This window comes from Sus scrofa, chromosome 4 (assembly GCF_000003025.6).
Source record: "Sus scrofa isolate TJ Tabasco breed Duroc chromosome 4, Sscrofa11.1, whole genome shotgun sequence".
In the NCBI taxonomy this organism is placed as follows: domain Eukaryota; kingdom Metazoa; phylum Chordata; class Mammalia; order Artiodactyla; family Suidae; genus Sus; species Sus scrofa.
Window position 1 is genome coordinate 107,640,214 of NC_010446.5, and position 15,398 is coordinate 107,655,611.

General features: G+C 49.2%; 1 protein-coding gene across 1 annotated transcript; it reads left to right on the forward strand.

Moving 5' to 3' along the window:
• Positions 14,365 to 14,874, forward strand: LOC100519023 (small vasohibin-binding protein). Its single transcript, XM_005655437.3, has one exon. The coding sequence runs from the start codon at positions 14,371 to 14,373 to the stop codon at positions 14,569 to 14,571; it is 201 nt and encodes a 66-aa protein (XP_005655494.1). The 5' UTR covers positions 14,365 to 14,370; the 3' UTR covers positions 14,572 to 14,874.

Genomic DNA, 15,398 nt, shown 5'->3' on the forward strand with positions numbered 1-15,398 from the left:
CAAGTGTTGTAAGAACAGCTGGCGTAGCCTTCTGCGTCTTTCACACACCATTAGGTTTTACGATGCCCCCATGTTGCATGTTGAGTAGTTCACTACTTCTTTCTTGCTGAGGAGTATTGCTTTGTATAGACAGACCATACTGTGTATATCCATCCACCAGTTGGACATTTGAGCTGTTTATGCTTTTGACTGTTATGAGTAAAGAGTCTATAAACAGGAGTTCCCCCAGTGGCTTATCAGGTTAGGAACCCAACATAGTGTCCATGAGGATGTGGGTTCTATGCCAGGGCTGGCTTGGTGGGTTAAGGATCTGGCGTTGCTTCAAGCTGCACTGTAAGTCACAGATGCGCCTCAGATCCGGTGTTGTGATGGCCATGTTGCAGGCCTGCAGTTGCAGCTCCAATTCAACCCCTGGCCTGGGAACTTCAATATTCAGCTGTAAAAAGGGAAGAAGAAAAAAAAGATGCTATCAATATTCACAGAGGTCTGTGCAGACATATGCTTTCACTTCTCTTGGGTAAATGCCTAGGATTGGAATTGCTAGGTCATACAGCAAGAGCGTGTTGAGCTTTGTAAGAAATATCACACTATTTTCTCAGTGGCTGTACCATTTGGTAATTCCCCCTGGCACCATATGAGGATTCTAGCTGTTCTGCATCCTTGTCAGCGCTTGGCATCACTGGTCTTGCTACCTTTTCCATTCTAGTAGGTTTATGGTGTGTGATTTTCCCTGAATGCTAATGATACTGACCATTTTTTTCATGTGTTGTCCTCTCTACCTCTTTTAATCCTGGCATTTAACAGTTACTTATGTGCCTTGTGTTTTTGTCTTTCAAACTCTTGAGGTGACTTTTCCTGGCAAATCTGACAGTGGAATGAACAGTATATTTGAACATCCTTAAATATGTGGCAGTGTATTTAAATAGATGGTTATGAAGTCTAGTAGCGTGGAAAGATCCTTATGCTATAAGCATGATACAATGTTAGGTGAAAAAAATAGAACACAGGAGTTCCCGTCGTGGCACAGTGGTTAACGAATCCGACCAGGAACCATAAGGTTGCGGGCTCGATCCCTGGCCTTGCTCAGAGGGTTAAGGATCCGGCGTTCCCATGAGCTGTGGTGTAGGTTGCAGACGCGCCTCGGATCCCACGTTGCTGTGGCTCTGGTGTAGGCCGGCAGCTACAGCTCCGATTCGACCCTAGCCTGGGAACCTCCATATGCCGTGGGTATGGCCCTAAAAAGACAAAAGACCAAAAAAAGAAAAAAAAACTAGAACACAGACTGGATAAGTATATATAATATACTCAGGGGAAAAAAAGGACATATGTAGAATTCCAGCCATACTGGTGTTGGAATGGTGACTTTTTCCATATATACATTTTCCTTAAGGTGAATGTGATTGTCATCTTTGCTCTAATAAAAATGAATAGATATGAAAAGAAGAGTTCTGATAAGAGGAGCTTATCTCCTAAGTCAGTAAAGCTAATGAATATTATAAGCCATTGTTTGTTTGTGTGTTTAACTTTGAGAGTTGCATTCTGGTGAAAGGGGGTGAATGTGACTTGGAAGTCACAGATAGCCTCAAGTCATGATTTTGCTGGTGCTGGACCAAAGCTGTGGAGTGTGGAGTCCACAGGCCACCTGTGCAAGCCACCAGCGCCCCCTTCATGAGACAGTGCTCATGGGATGGCATTCTTGTGGTTCCCCTTCTGATGAACTGCACGTGGATATTTAACTCAGGAAGCCAGAGCATCTGCACTTAGCCACATTACATGTTGTGACTGTCCGTCTTACATTATCTTACCAAGATCATGATCAGAAAAAACCACCACCACAATGCTATCACAGAAAGACAGGGTGATGTTGCCCAAAGGAGAAGTCTACCTTTCCACACATTCACTCAACAGATACTATTGACATTGACCCTAAGAGTCCGTTCTAAGCACTGTTCTCGGCATCAAAGGTGTATTAGGGAGCAACACACAGCTTTCTGGGTTGAATAGATATTACCTTCTGGTAGGAGAAGGCAGACAGTTGTAAGGGAAAAAAAAATAGTTTTCAGAATAGAGCAGTGGATAAAAGATTAGCTTTCATTTATTCGTTCATCTAAGCAGTGGTTTTTTTGTTGTTGTCTTTTTGCCTTTCCTAGGGCCGCTCCTGCGGCATATGGAGGTTCCCAGGCTAGGGGTCGAATTGGAGCCATAGCCACTGGCCTATGCCAGAGCTACAGCAATGCAGGAACAGGAACAACAGCAGTAGTTTTTGTTTTTTTTGAGCATCATCTATATACCTACTATTTGCTGGATGGAGGGGATGACGGTGCTCACAGGCCTGTTCTGGCGCCCACAGCTTCTAGTCTAGTGAGGAAGACTGTGCAGTAAGTGCTCTGAGGGAAAAGGTGCCTCACTCCATCTTGGGAGGACCTAAAAAGCCTAAAAGTAGAACAATTCAGAGTTACTGTCATGGCTCAGTGGTTAATGACTCCAACTAGGAACCCATGAGGTGGTGGGTTCAATCCCTGGCCTTGCTCAGTGGGTTAAGGATCTGGCTTTGCCATGAGCTGTGGTGTAGGTTGCAGACGCAGCTCAGGTCCGGTGTTGCTGTGGCTCTGGTGTAGGCCAGCAGCTACAGCTCCGATTAGACCCCTAGCCTGGGAACCACCATATGCCATGGGTGTGGCCCTAAAAAGACAAAATAAATGAATAGAAGTATAACAATTCTGAGTCTCAAAAACATAATTGTGAGGATTAAAGGTGAAAGTGCCCAGCGAATAGTTTTTGTCCTTTTAACAATGAAAATGGAATCCACTCACACCCAGAGTGCATTAAGGGAAGCGTCAGTGTGTTTCAACATTAACCAGAAAAAAACAATGAAAAAGGACTGCTGGTAACACCTACGTAGTTCATGGTTTATGAAGCCCTTCTGCATGCAGTTTATCCTAAGTGAAAACAATGCATTGTGGCATCCTGGATCGGGTCCTGGAACCAATAAAGGTATTAATGGAAAGCCTGGTCTGTAGGTTAGTTAATAGGATTGTCCAGTGTTAACTTAGTTATGACCAACGTGCCATGATGGTGAAATTAATTTCCAAAATAAAAAGTGAAAAAACCAAAACAACCCACGGTACAGCCCCTCCATCCTAGCGGGTCAGAGGAGCGCCAAGCAAGAAGAGCATGGCGGCTCAGCGGCCAGAGGTGAAGGTGGGGCTGATGGGAGTGAAGGCTAGAATGGAAGAGTCCTGGGTAATCATTCTCAAAGGGTGATTAATGGCCCAGGCAATCACTCGGTTCCTGCACCCAAAACAGCAAACTGATTCTCCGTCACTAATGAATTCACTGATTGACAGTCCTTTTCCTTGGCCCTGAAATTCATTATGTGATTTCTTCACTTTCGGATTTCCTTTCCTACTATGCTTTACTGTTTCAGGAATTAAAAGAGTCAGGTTTTCCCTGGTGGCACAGTAGGTTAAGGAACCAGTATTGTCACTGCTTGAGGCTTGGGTCGCTGCTATGGCTCTGGTTATAGGTGTGGCACAGGTTCAATCCCTGGCCTGGGAACTTCTGCATGCCGCAGGTGCAGCCAAAAAAAAAAAAAAAAGGAAAAAAAGAGCCTGAGTGCTCTTCATATTGAGGGTGTAGAGACATTTTTTAAAAATAAAAAAGTTTTTCTAAGTATTCATCTTATATTTGAGGGCCAACCACATGCTCAGCATGGCAGAAAGCCTTGGGAATACACAGTGTGATCAACATAGGGGTGTTTCCTCAGAGTTTATAATCTAGAGAGTGAGACAGACGTGAAACCGTACATAATCTGTAATTATGGAAAGCAGCAGGGTTGGACATCATGCTGCTTCTTACCACGTGATGACTATTTCATCTCATTATGTCACTTTGTGACACACCTGGATAAAGTCAGCAAATTCTCATACTTTCAGTCTATCAAACACTTTTACCTAAAGCAGCTTTTACAAATCCTGATCACCCATAAACAAAACAAAAAGAACCTATGGAGTGGGAGAAAGTATGTGCAAATGATAGGATGAACAAGGGCTTAACTTCCGAAACACACAAACGGCTCATACAACTCAATAACAAGAAAAACAAACAGCCCAATCAAAAAGTGGCAGAACATCTGAATAGATGTTTCTCGAAAGAAGATGTGCAGATGGCCAATAGGCACATAAAAAGATGCTCACCGTTACTGATGATTAGAGAAATGCAAATCAAAACTACAATGCATTTGGAGTTCCCTAGTCGTCTAGGGGTTAAGACTCAGCACTTTGACCACTGTGGCCTGGGTTCCATCCCTGGTCCAGGAACTGAGATCCCACATTAAGCTGCTACATGTGCTGCCCCCTCCCCAAAAGCTATAATGCATTATCACTTCACACCTGTCAGAATGGCCATCATCAAACGTCTACAAATAGAAAGTGCTGGAGAGGGTAGAGAAAGGACCCCTCCTGCATTGCTGGTGGGAATGTAAATTTGTGCAGCCACTCTAGGGAACAGGAGGAAGATGACTGAAGAAAAGTTCTGGGTCCACCCCCTCCTCCCTGACTCCCTGCAGCAGCCTTGGCTCAGCCCCAAATAGCCTCCTAAGGACCCCCGGGCCTGGGGTCTCACGCCCCCCTCCCAGTGCAGCCTCAACACTGCTACTGTCGGAAGTACAACATGCCCTGCACATACACATACAATGAGCACGTGACAGTGGTGGATGTAACCAACTGAATTGTAAATCAAAGAAAAATTCAAGAAACTAAATATGTTTGAGGATCAAAGGCATGCTGGAAGACTCCAGACTTCAAGATACAACACAACCAACCTTTGCTCCTTCCCACGCCTTGGTTAGCGGGTCTCTTTATCTGAGGGCTCCCGCCCAGGCCTCCTTGCCGGCAGGGGTGGAGGGCAGAGGGGCCACTTCTCTTTCCACAGCTCAGCCTCAGCCAGCTCTAGAGTCCGGCAAACTGGCTGAAGCCTTTTGCTTAGGGCTCCCTCAACAGTGAGACAACCCCCATCTGTGCTGATCATCTGAGCTTCGGAAAACCTTCCTGGGCTTGAGCTTCTTGCTCACACCATCACAAGTGGTCACAGGCTTAGCGCTTTCATTTAGGGCTGGGTGCTTGAATCGGCTACTCTGACACCTGACAGCTTTCTTGCTACTGGCTCAGCTGATAGGGATTTATACATATATATATTACTGGATAAGGGGTCATTTGCATCTCTGTTAGACAAAAGTGTACAAATGAACACAGAGCCTGGGCCCCAAACAATAGGAAACAGATTGGAGCTCCCTGGTGTCTCAGTGGGTTAGGGAACTGGCATTGTCTCATCTATGGCTATGGTTCAACCCCTGGCCTAGGAACTTCCACATGCCACAGGTGAGGCAAAACAAAAACAAAAACACAGTAATAGGATTCTAGAACCTAGAGAATTAAGTCGTCTGTGGCTGGTTCCATGAGGCCAAGCTCCATCCAAGGGAAACTCTGAAAGGACACATCATCATTCTTTGTCCTCTTTTGAAGTTCTGCTGATTTGTGTCACACTTCCAAAGTGAGGTGCTATGGCAACCTCATCACCTAACTGCTGGCTCAGCCTGTTGTCACTGCCTGGTACAGCAGCCAAACTCACAGCTGCTCCAAGTCCAGGGCCTCCTACCTGTAGAGCTCCCTGCCAAAGGGTACCAGGTCCCCTGCAGGTCACCTGGCCCATCAAGACTGGAAGTGGTAAGGCAGAGACATGGGACCTCCCCAACTTCACCCCCGTTTCCTCCCCAACTCCTGCCCCCGTGGATCTATAGCAATTTCAGGCCCACACCAGACGCATGGGCCACAGCTGCCCACAGATGTCTTCACCAGTTCTCACGAGTACATGAAGTCTAGTTTCTATCATAAATTGCTTATTTCATGATATTCTCTCTTTTTTTTTTTTTGTCTTTTTTAGGGTCGCATCTGTGGCATACGGAGGTTCCCAGGCTAGGGGTCTAATTGGAGCTGTAGCTGCCAGCCTATGCCACAGCCACAGCAACACAGGATCCAAGCCACGTCTGTGACCTCAGGGCAATGCCAGATCCTTAACCCACTGAGCAAGGCCAGGGACCAAACCCGCAACCTTGTAGTTCCTAGTTGGATTCGTTAACCACTGAGCCATGACAGGAACTCCTCATGCCATTCTTAGTGATTCTGTCCTCTGCACAGTCCTGATACACTGCCCAACTTTTTCAGTGGCCCGCTTGGGTTCTGATGTCCCCTCATGGCTAGAGCACGGTGGTTATTAAGAGAATGAACCTTGATGTTAAATTCCAGCTTAGGCGGTCCCCAGCTCCAACTCCCCAAGCAAGGTATTTAACTTCTCTAAGCATCAGTTTCTACATCTGTAAAATGGGAATAATGGCAGAACACCCTTAGATGGGTGCTACGAGGATTAAATAAAAGGATGGCAGTAAAATCCTGAGCACAGCCCCTGACCTAGGGTTATTCCCTATGATCACTTCCTTTATCATATTTCGCACTCACCACCATGACATGCTCTTCAAATCACCATGGTCACATTTACCAGGCTGTGAACATTTATTTTTTGTCTGTTTAGGGCCATACCCACGGCATATGGAGGTTCCCAGGCTAGGGGTCCAGTTGAAGCTACTGCTGCCCGCCACAGCCACAGCCACAGCCGTTCAGGATCTGAGCTGCATCTGGGACCTACACCACAGCTCATGGGCAATGCCAGATCCTTAACCCACTGAGCGAAGCCAGGATTGAACCCGCGTCCTCATGGATGCTATTCAGGTTTGTTAACTGCTGAGCCACCACTCCAGACTGTGAACGTCTTGAGTCACTGACCGTAGAGACATCTCTTTGATTGGAGGGCTGGGCAGGCTTCCTGGAAGAGGTGGCATGTCAGGTGGGATGTGACTTGTTGGATTGAGGTGGGTAGACAGGGACAGGATGGCATGTCTCAGGTGTGTAGAAACCAGCAGTAGAATCAACTAGTCTTTGAAATTGTACAAATTTTTTTTTTTTTTTTTGCTTTTTCGGGCCACACCTGCAGCATGTGGAAGTTCTCAGGAGTCGAATCAGAGCCACAGCTGTGGACCTACACCACAGCCACAGCAGCTTGAGATCCAAGCCACGCCTACATCCTACAGCACAGCTCACGGCAGTGCTGGATCCTTTAACCCACTGAGCGAGTCCAGAGGTCGAATGCACGTCCTCATGGATACTAGTCAGGCTTGTAACTGCTAAGCCACAATGGGAACTTCCTATATAAATTATCTTAATTGAGCAACCATGTGTTAACAGACTATGCATCAGGCCCTGAGCTGGGCTAGGAAGACAGAATACTAAATAAGAAGTTTTCTGTTGAGCAGTTGCTGTTGCGGCTCAGCAATAACAAACCCGACTAGTATCCATGAGGACATGGGCTCCATCCCTGGCCCTGCTCAGTGGGTTAAAGACCTGGTGTTGCTGTGGCTGTGGTGTAGACTGGCAGCTGCAGCTCCAATTTGATCTCTAGCCTGGGAACATCCATAAAGAGACTGAAAAAAAAAAAAAAGTTTTCTGTTGAGAGTTCCTTGGTGGCTTTGATGGGTTAAGGGCCTGGTGTTGTGACACTGTGTCTCAGGTCACTGCGGTGCTGGGGATTTGATCCTTGGCCCAGCAGGAAATCCGCCTGCCCTAGATATACCCAAAAACAAAAACAAAACAAAACAAAAAAGCTTTCTGACTGTTGGAGGCAATAAAAGGATTCAGTGCTTACAACACAATGTGATGACCCGAAAGTCCAGGAGCTGAACTCCCAGGACTCAAAAGTGGATCAAGGACACAGCGCTTCCCAAGCCGAGGTCTGATGAGGGCAGAGGGCATAGGATGTCCTTGGCCTCTGGGCTGCCTTGGAGAAATGAATGAAGAGGCATCAGTGTTCTATGCCCATCTGCCAACTACCCCTCTCTCTCCCTCCCTTATATGTGAACAGGAGTTAGTCCTATGCATGAAGTGAATGTCCCTGTTTCTTGAGCCCAGTTCTCCAGGAATTCAGGTGGTGACTATGGAGGAGGCAACCAGAGGCTAGGGAGCACATACAAAACTACTGAGAAGGAAAGAGTATTACCTGCCTAAAGAAAGGTATCAAGGAATTCCAGTCGTGGCTCAGAGGAAATGAATCTGACTAGCATCTGAGAGGATGCAGGTTTGATCCCCGGCCTCTCTCAGTGGGTTAAGGATCTGGCATTGCCATGAACTGTGGTGTAGGTCCCAGACGTGGCTCAGATCCTGTGTGGCTGTGGCATAGGCCAGCGGCTGCAGGTCCAATTCGACCCCGAACCTGGGAACCTCCATATGCCATGGGTGCGGCCCTAAAAAGATTAAAATATATATATATAAAGGGAACACAAGGAAACACAGGAAAATGTGTTCCTGCTGGAATGTAAATTCCACGAGGCAGGGACTTCAAGCATCTGAAGAAGACTCCATCTCTGGCATGCAGCCCAGGATGATGTCGTATGCAGTGGCGCTCAAGTAGGTGCTGAATGTAAAAAAGAATGAACGAACGAATGGGTAAGTGAATGAAGACGAGAGATGGAGCTCCCGGAGGTGGGGACTGGTGCACAAGCTGCCTGGCTGGGGGCCCTCAGAGGTAGCTCAAGACTGGTGTTCTTTAAACATCTAATGCATCGACCAACTCCTTCGCGCCTCGCCTCCCCCACCCACAGTTCTATCAGCCAAAAGGGAGCGAGAACACTCAGCAGGCAGGAAGCACATTCCAACCTAGATGACTGATACCCTCCTGTGACCCGGAGTGTGGCCTCAGGTGAGTGAGTGATCAGGTGTCCACCAGGCTCTCAGGCTCCATTCAACCCAGGGGCTGGTGAGGCCGAACCACTGCAAGTTCACCGTGTTTACTGCCAGTGCCACCCAAGGCAGCCTCCTGACCCACAGGCCTGGGGACACCTCCCCCGCACCACCCCCCTCTTGACTTTGCCCTGATCACCAAAGTGTTTCTCCAGATACCCCCAGGGGAGGTGGCCGACTTGGCACCCAAAGCCTAGCTCCCTCGGGAGCCACCCTGCCCTACACAGCCCCCCTGGGGCAGCCCCAGCCTCAGGGTTGGTCCCCAGAAACTCAAGCTGCTTGTGCTTCTCAGCAAGGAACAGATGCCCTGGGGACCTGCTCAGGACCTGCCTCCGGAGTCAGCCCAGCCCCTGCCTCACAGCTCACCGCGCCTCCTCCCACCCCAGGCAACACCACCACACACTCACCAGGAAGATGGTGCCCTGGGCTCTGGGCTCAGAAAGATCTGGGTTTGGAGCCTGGCCCCACCACTCACTGGCTGTGTGGCTCTGGGAAGAATACTGCACTTCTCTGGGCCTCAGCTGTGTGCCTCAGTTTCCCCGTCTGTAAAATAAGGACAATAATGATCATAAAAGCCAGAGTTTAGTGCAGGAAACTGGTATTCTGAGCAGAAATGGAGGTGATTCGGGATTCGGTGCTTATGGGATGCGGGATGGCTGCATGGGGGAGGGAGGGAGGGGAGTTGTCTCCAGAGGATCTGCTCCAGCGGCTTGGGCAGGAGGGCCTCCACTGCTGCTGCCAGGGGTGGGGACCGCACACTGCTGCAGGAAAAGATGCACATCTGTGGGATCCTGCTTGCCAGAAGGGAGCAGCCAAAGCAGCGGGAGGGTGGTCTCTGGCTCCCGTCCACCTTCCAAGTCCCACGTGAAGGTCTCAGCGTCAGATCACAGGATGCTCTCCCCTCGCTTGTCCCTCCCCAGAAGGCCTCCCCCTGGCTTCCCTCCTTTCCAGCCGTCAGGATGCGGCAGTGTGGAGCGCCCTCGTGTGGTCGAGAGCGGCCCTGCAGCCCGGCCGCCCGGATCCCAGGCTGCCCTCCTTGCCGCTCAGAGCCGCTGTCCCACGGATGCCAAGGCTGTGCCATCGCACACCCCCTCTACTCCAACGGGCCTGCCTCTGACCTACATTCCCGGCTTCTTTTACCTCTGAATGTTATCTCACATTTTAAAATTCAGTATTCTATGCATATCAAAGAGTATGCATTAGTTATCTATGCCTATGTGACCAATTACCCTACAATGCAGCAGTTTAAAATAGCAAACAATTACTACCTCAGTTTCTGATGGTCAGAAATCTAGGAGCAGCTTAGCTGGGTGGCTCTGGCTGAGGGTCTCTCCTGCATTTGCTGTCAACACACTGGCTAAGGCTGTGATCATCTGAAAGCTGGGGTGGCTCCGCTTCCAAGCTCACTCACTCTGTCATTCACAAGAGCTCTTAGTTCCTTGCCTTTGGGCCTCCCCATAAAGCTGCTGGGGACAGTTCAGCTGGCTTCCCCCAGAGCAAATGCTCCCAGGGAAAAAGAGAGCAAGAGAAAGCAAAATATTGGAGTTCCCATTGTGGCTCATTGGAAATGAACTCGACTAGTACCCATGAGGACACAGATCTAATCTCTGGCCTCGCTCAGTGGGTTAAGGATCTGGTGGTATAGGTAGCAGACACAGCTTGGATCTGGCATTGCTGTGGCTGTTGTGCAGGCCTGCACCTGCAGCTCTGATTCAACCCCTAGCCTGGGAACTTCCATAGTCACTGGTATGGCCCTAAAAAAAGAAAGAAAAAGAAAGAAACCAAAATATTAAAATCTAACCTCAGAAGGGTCATACCATCATGTCTGTTGAATTCTCACACAAGTTGACCCTGGGACAATGGGGGAGGAATAGGAATTCCAGGAGCAGGGGTCACTACGGTCCTTCTTGGAGGCACTCTCTCTCTCTCTCTCACACACACACACACACATATGTATTTTCTTTTTAGGGCCACACCTGCAACATATGGAAGTTCCCAGGCTAGGGGTCAAATCGGAATTGCAGCTGCCGGCCTACACCACAGCCACAGCAACACAGATGCAAGCCACTCTGCAACCTACACCACAGCCCACAGCAATGCTAGGGTCCTTAACCCACTAATATCGAGGCCAGGGGTTGAACTGACATCTTCATGGATACTAGTTGGATTTGTTACCAGTGAGCCACAACAGGAACTCCCAAATACATATGCATATTTTTTAGATGTTACAAAACAAAATATGATCAACATGAAACCAAGCAGGACCCTGTGGAGTTCCTGGGCACAAAAGCCTTTCTGTGTTATTTCTTGTTTGTAGAAACAAGGCCTCATTCAGCCTCCGTGACTTTCCCTGAGTTCCAAAGGGCAGGTTCAAACTATGGCTAATCAGGGAAGGGAGGGGATACAGAGACAAGGGAAGAGCAGTCAGGAAACAGTAGCGCAGCCTTGGGCCAAGGTCCTGGTTCCTCAGTCAGGAAACAGTAGCGCAGCCTTGGGCCAAGGTCCTGGTTCCTCGGTCAGGAAACAGTAGCACAGCCTTGGGCCAAGGTCCTGGTTCCTCAGTCAGAAAACAGTAGCGCAGCCTTGGGCCAAGGTCCTGGTTCCTCCTCAAGGATTAGACACAACAGTATCTTTGAGAGCACCTATCTGCACAAAGGCCCCCACCCCCAAATTTTGCCTATATAAACATCTCCCAAACCATTGGGGACTTCAGGGTTTTTGAGCACAAGCCACCCATTCTCCTTGCTTGGCCCTGCAATAAACTGTCAACTTAAAAAAAAAAAAAAAAGCATAACCTGAAAGTTGAGAGTTAAGTTTTATTTGGGGTGAAATTAGGACTTAAGCCTGGGAGACAGCATCTCAGATGGCCCTGAGAAACTGCTCCAAGGAGGCCAGGGGGGAACTAGGACGTATGAGTTTTTGCAACAAAGGGAAGATAGTAGGAAGCATAGATTCACAGATAACCCGACTGACAGACAAAGATGTCCAGAAAACAAGTTTCTATTGGAACATGCAAAGGTCTGGGCTTCTTGGAATCACTCCTTTGCTATGGGCCAGTCGTTGTTTCTTTCCTGAGTTCCCTCAGGGCTCACTGGCCCACTCTTGGGAGTGGCTGTTCTCACAGATGACCCTGACATCTTTCATTTTGTCCACTCAACTATGGCCCAGGAGGAAGCCCAGCTCTGAAACACCACCCCAAAGAGGAAAGGGGGAAGCTCCAGATAGAGGTCAGAAAGGTGGTGGGGAGGTGCATGCACCTGCTAGGCTCCCTGCTGCCGAAAATGTCCCCACAGGAATAATGGCAGGTGCTATGATGCACTGCAGCCCAGACCCCCCTCCAGGCATGCCCGTCACTCCCCAGCCACTGGGACTGTCCCTTCTGGATTTCTTAAGATCACGTGGCCTTCCTAGGCCAGGCTGCACCCAATGCCAGTCAACATGAAGGCCTAAGGTCCAGCCAGCTCACCTCAATTTGGGTCACCTCTGAAGGTCGCATCAGCTCCTGTGCTCCCAGGAGGGTTGGTGGGGCAGTTGTTCAGCGCAGCTCACCTCCCTCTGGCCAACCCTGCTGCCAACCCTCTTCTGCAGGTGACAATCCCAAGAGGGTCCCCTAGTGAACATCCCACACTCGGCTCCATCTCAGAGTTTGCTCATTGAGCATCCCCACTGGCGACAGAAATTTAAGTTAGGGAGTGTTAGGAGTTCCCGTCATGGCGCAGTGGTTGATGAATCCAACTAGGAACCGTGAGGTTTCGGGTTCGATCCCTGGCCTTGCTCAGTGGGTTAAGGATCCGGTGTTGCTGTGAACTGTGGTGTAGGTCACAGACAGAGCTCGGATCCCACGTTACTGTGGCTCTGGCGTCAGCCAGTGGCTGCAGCTCTGATTGGACCCCTAACCTGGGAACCTCCATATGCTGTGGGAGCGGCCCCAGAAAAAGGCAAAAAGACTAAATAAATAAATAAATAAATAAGGGAGTGTTAAAAATGTACATTTTAGGAGTTCCTGTTGTGGCTGAGTGGGTTAAGAACCCGATTAGTATCCAGGAGGATGTGGGTTCGATCCATGGCCCCGCTCAGTGGGTTGAGGATCTGGCATTGCCGTGAGCTGTGGTGTAGGTCGCAGACATGGCTCAGAACCTGCGTTGCTGTGTCTGTGGCGCAGGGCAGCGGCTACAGTTCTGATTCGACCCCTAGCCTGGGAATCTCCATATGCCACAGGTTCAGTCCTAAAAAAGACCAAAAAAAAAAAAAAAAAAAAGTCCACACAGAAGATTCTCTAGGACTGGTGCAGACACTTAACTGTGAACCTTCTGGGCCTTAATTCCCTGGGCAGGAGACAGGGATGGGGTCAGAGTGAGACAGAGCTGCGGTTACACAGTTTGCTGCAGCAGCCTGACAGCAGAAGGGACACAATTGCCTCCTAGAGACCCTTCCAAAGAGGACGAAATACTACTCAGCAAGTGCTTGGCAGTGATGGGCAGAAGAGCCCACCTCCTGGGGGCTGGGCCTGTCCCGAATTAGGACCCAGGGGCGACCATCACCACCATCTCAGCCAAGAGGATTGTCCCCATGGAGATGAGCCCTCGGCAGGGGGTGCAGGCTCCAAACAGTGGAGAGGGTGACAGGGACAGGAAGGAAATGCCATCTCCAAAGTCAAGGCTCAGGCCTGTTTAAAGCCTTGATGCTGTCACAGGCCTGGGGGTGGGCTGGGCGGAGGAGGGCCCAGTAATTGAGAAAGCAAGCGGAGAAGGGCCCTGCGGATGCTGACCCACCCAGGTCTGTGCCTGGCTGGACTCCGAGCAGCACCCTTGGCCTCCTGGGTGGTGACACTGGAGGAAGAAGTGAGTGTAAAGCCAGACTTTCTTGCAGCTTGATGGGCTCTGTTTCTTTTTTCTTTCTTTTTTTCTTTTTTAGCCTCGCCTCCAAAAAAAAAGGAAATTCCTGGGCCAGGGATCGAACCTACACTGCCTTAGACAATGCAGGATCCTTAACCCACTGTGCCACAGTGGAAACTCCAGGCTTTGTTTCTTAAGGCACTTTCACAAGCATCCTCTCTCTCCTGACCCCCGCCTCCCCAGAGCCCTGGGGGGTAAGCAGGGCTGGTAAGGAGACTCAGGGAGGCTGAATGATTGGCTTATGCTCCTGGTAGGCGACGCTGGAACCCTGGAGACTCATGAATCCTTTCCCCTTCCCCAGCCCCCAGACAAGTACCCCTCCCCTCTGCACCGTGTGTCTCTTTTCACATCACTTTTTTTTTTTTTTTTTTTTGCTTTTTAGGGCTGCACTCAAGGCACATGGAAGTTCCCAGGCTAGGGGTCGAATTGGAGCTTCAGCTGCTCACCTATACTACAGCCACAGCAACGCAGGATCTGAGCCACAGCAGGCACTCCCTCTCTTCCACTTTCTAAGGTCCCTGATACTCCTTCAAGAGGGATCACTGAGGCGGCAGGCTCGGACTCCAGGCCCCAGGATTGGCCTCCTTCTGCACCATCCAGGTGAGAGCTAAGAAGTATTGCGAAGCCAAGTCATGGATCTGCCCGCACATAAAGAAAAATCCAAAGTTAAAGAGCCTGTCAGCAGAGTTGAGAAGGCCAAGCAGAAATCAGCCCAGCAGGAGCTGAAGCAAAGACAGAGGGCAGAGATCTATGCCCCCAACAGAGTCATGACAGAACTGGAACAGCAGCAGTTTGACGAGTTCTGTAAACAGATGCAGCCTCCTGGAGAATGAGCCGTCACTGTGTTCACATGAGATGGGACCCCGGAGGCTTTGTTTGTGTGTTACCAGTTTTAAGCTGAGATGGCCCATGTGGAGCCTTACACAACTAGACAAGGAGACGTGTGTATTCCTCAAACTGGATAAATCTGAACTTCCTCTGGGTAACCTGCTTCACTGGTTTCTCCCATCTGAATTGGCCCATTGCTTGCTGAAGAGACTTCTTCTATTCTTCTAAGATGATAGATTTTTTTTTTTAACCTTTTCTATTGCTTGGAAAAAAAAAATCAGTGTTCTTGTGAAACTGTAAATTTTCTCCAAAAAATACAAATAAAATATGAGTGAAATGTTACAAAAAAAAAAAAAAAAAAAAAAAAGAGGGGGGATCACTGAGCCTGGAGCCACCAAAAAAGACCCAGATTCTGAGCATGGCTTTGCCACAACTGAACTGTGTGACCTTGGGTAGGCTCCCTCCCCTCTCCGGGACTCCCTGGCTCTATGCTTTCCTCTGTAGGGGACAGGTGTGGGCATCAACACTCCTGAGAGTCCTTCTAGCTCTGAAGTTCTCTGGATCTAAGCTCCATATGACAGATACGAAAATTGAGGCTTAGCTTGTGGGTGGCTGGACAGGAGAAAAGCCTCCTCCACTTGCCCCACAGGGACCTGCCTCCTGTCTCTCCTCTTCCTCCAGCTCAACCTAGCAGCACAAGAGGGAAGCCCCAGGGATTCACTGTAAGGAGAATCCAGCCTTTTGGCTCCTTTTCTTGTATAGACCCAGAAGTAGGAAGCTTTAATGAAGCCAGGACCAACCTAATTATCAAAAAGCACTTTCAATAAGCACC

Coding starts and splice junctions, on each gene's coding strand:
- LOC100519023 (XM_005655437.3), top strand. CDS start 14,371: ATGGATCTGCCCGCACATAAAGAAAAATCCAAAGTTAAAGAGCCTGTC.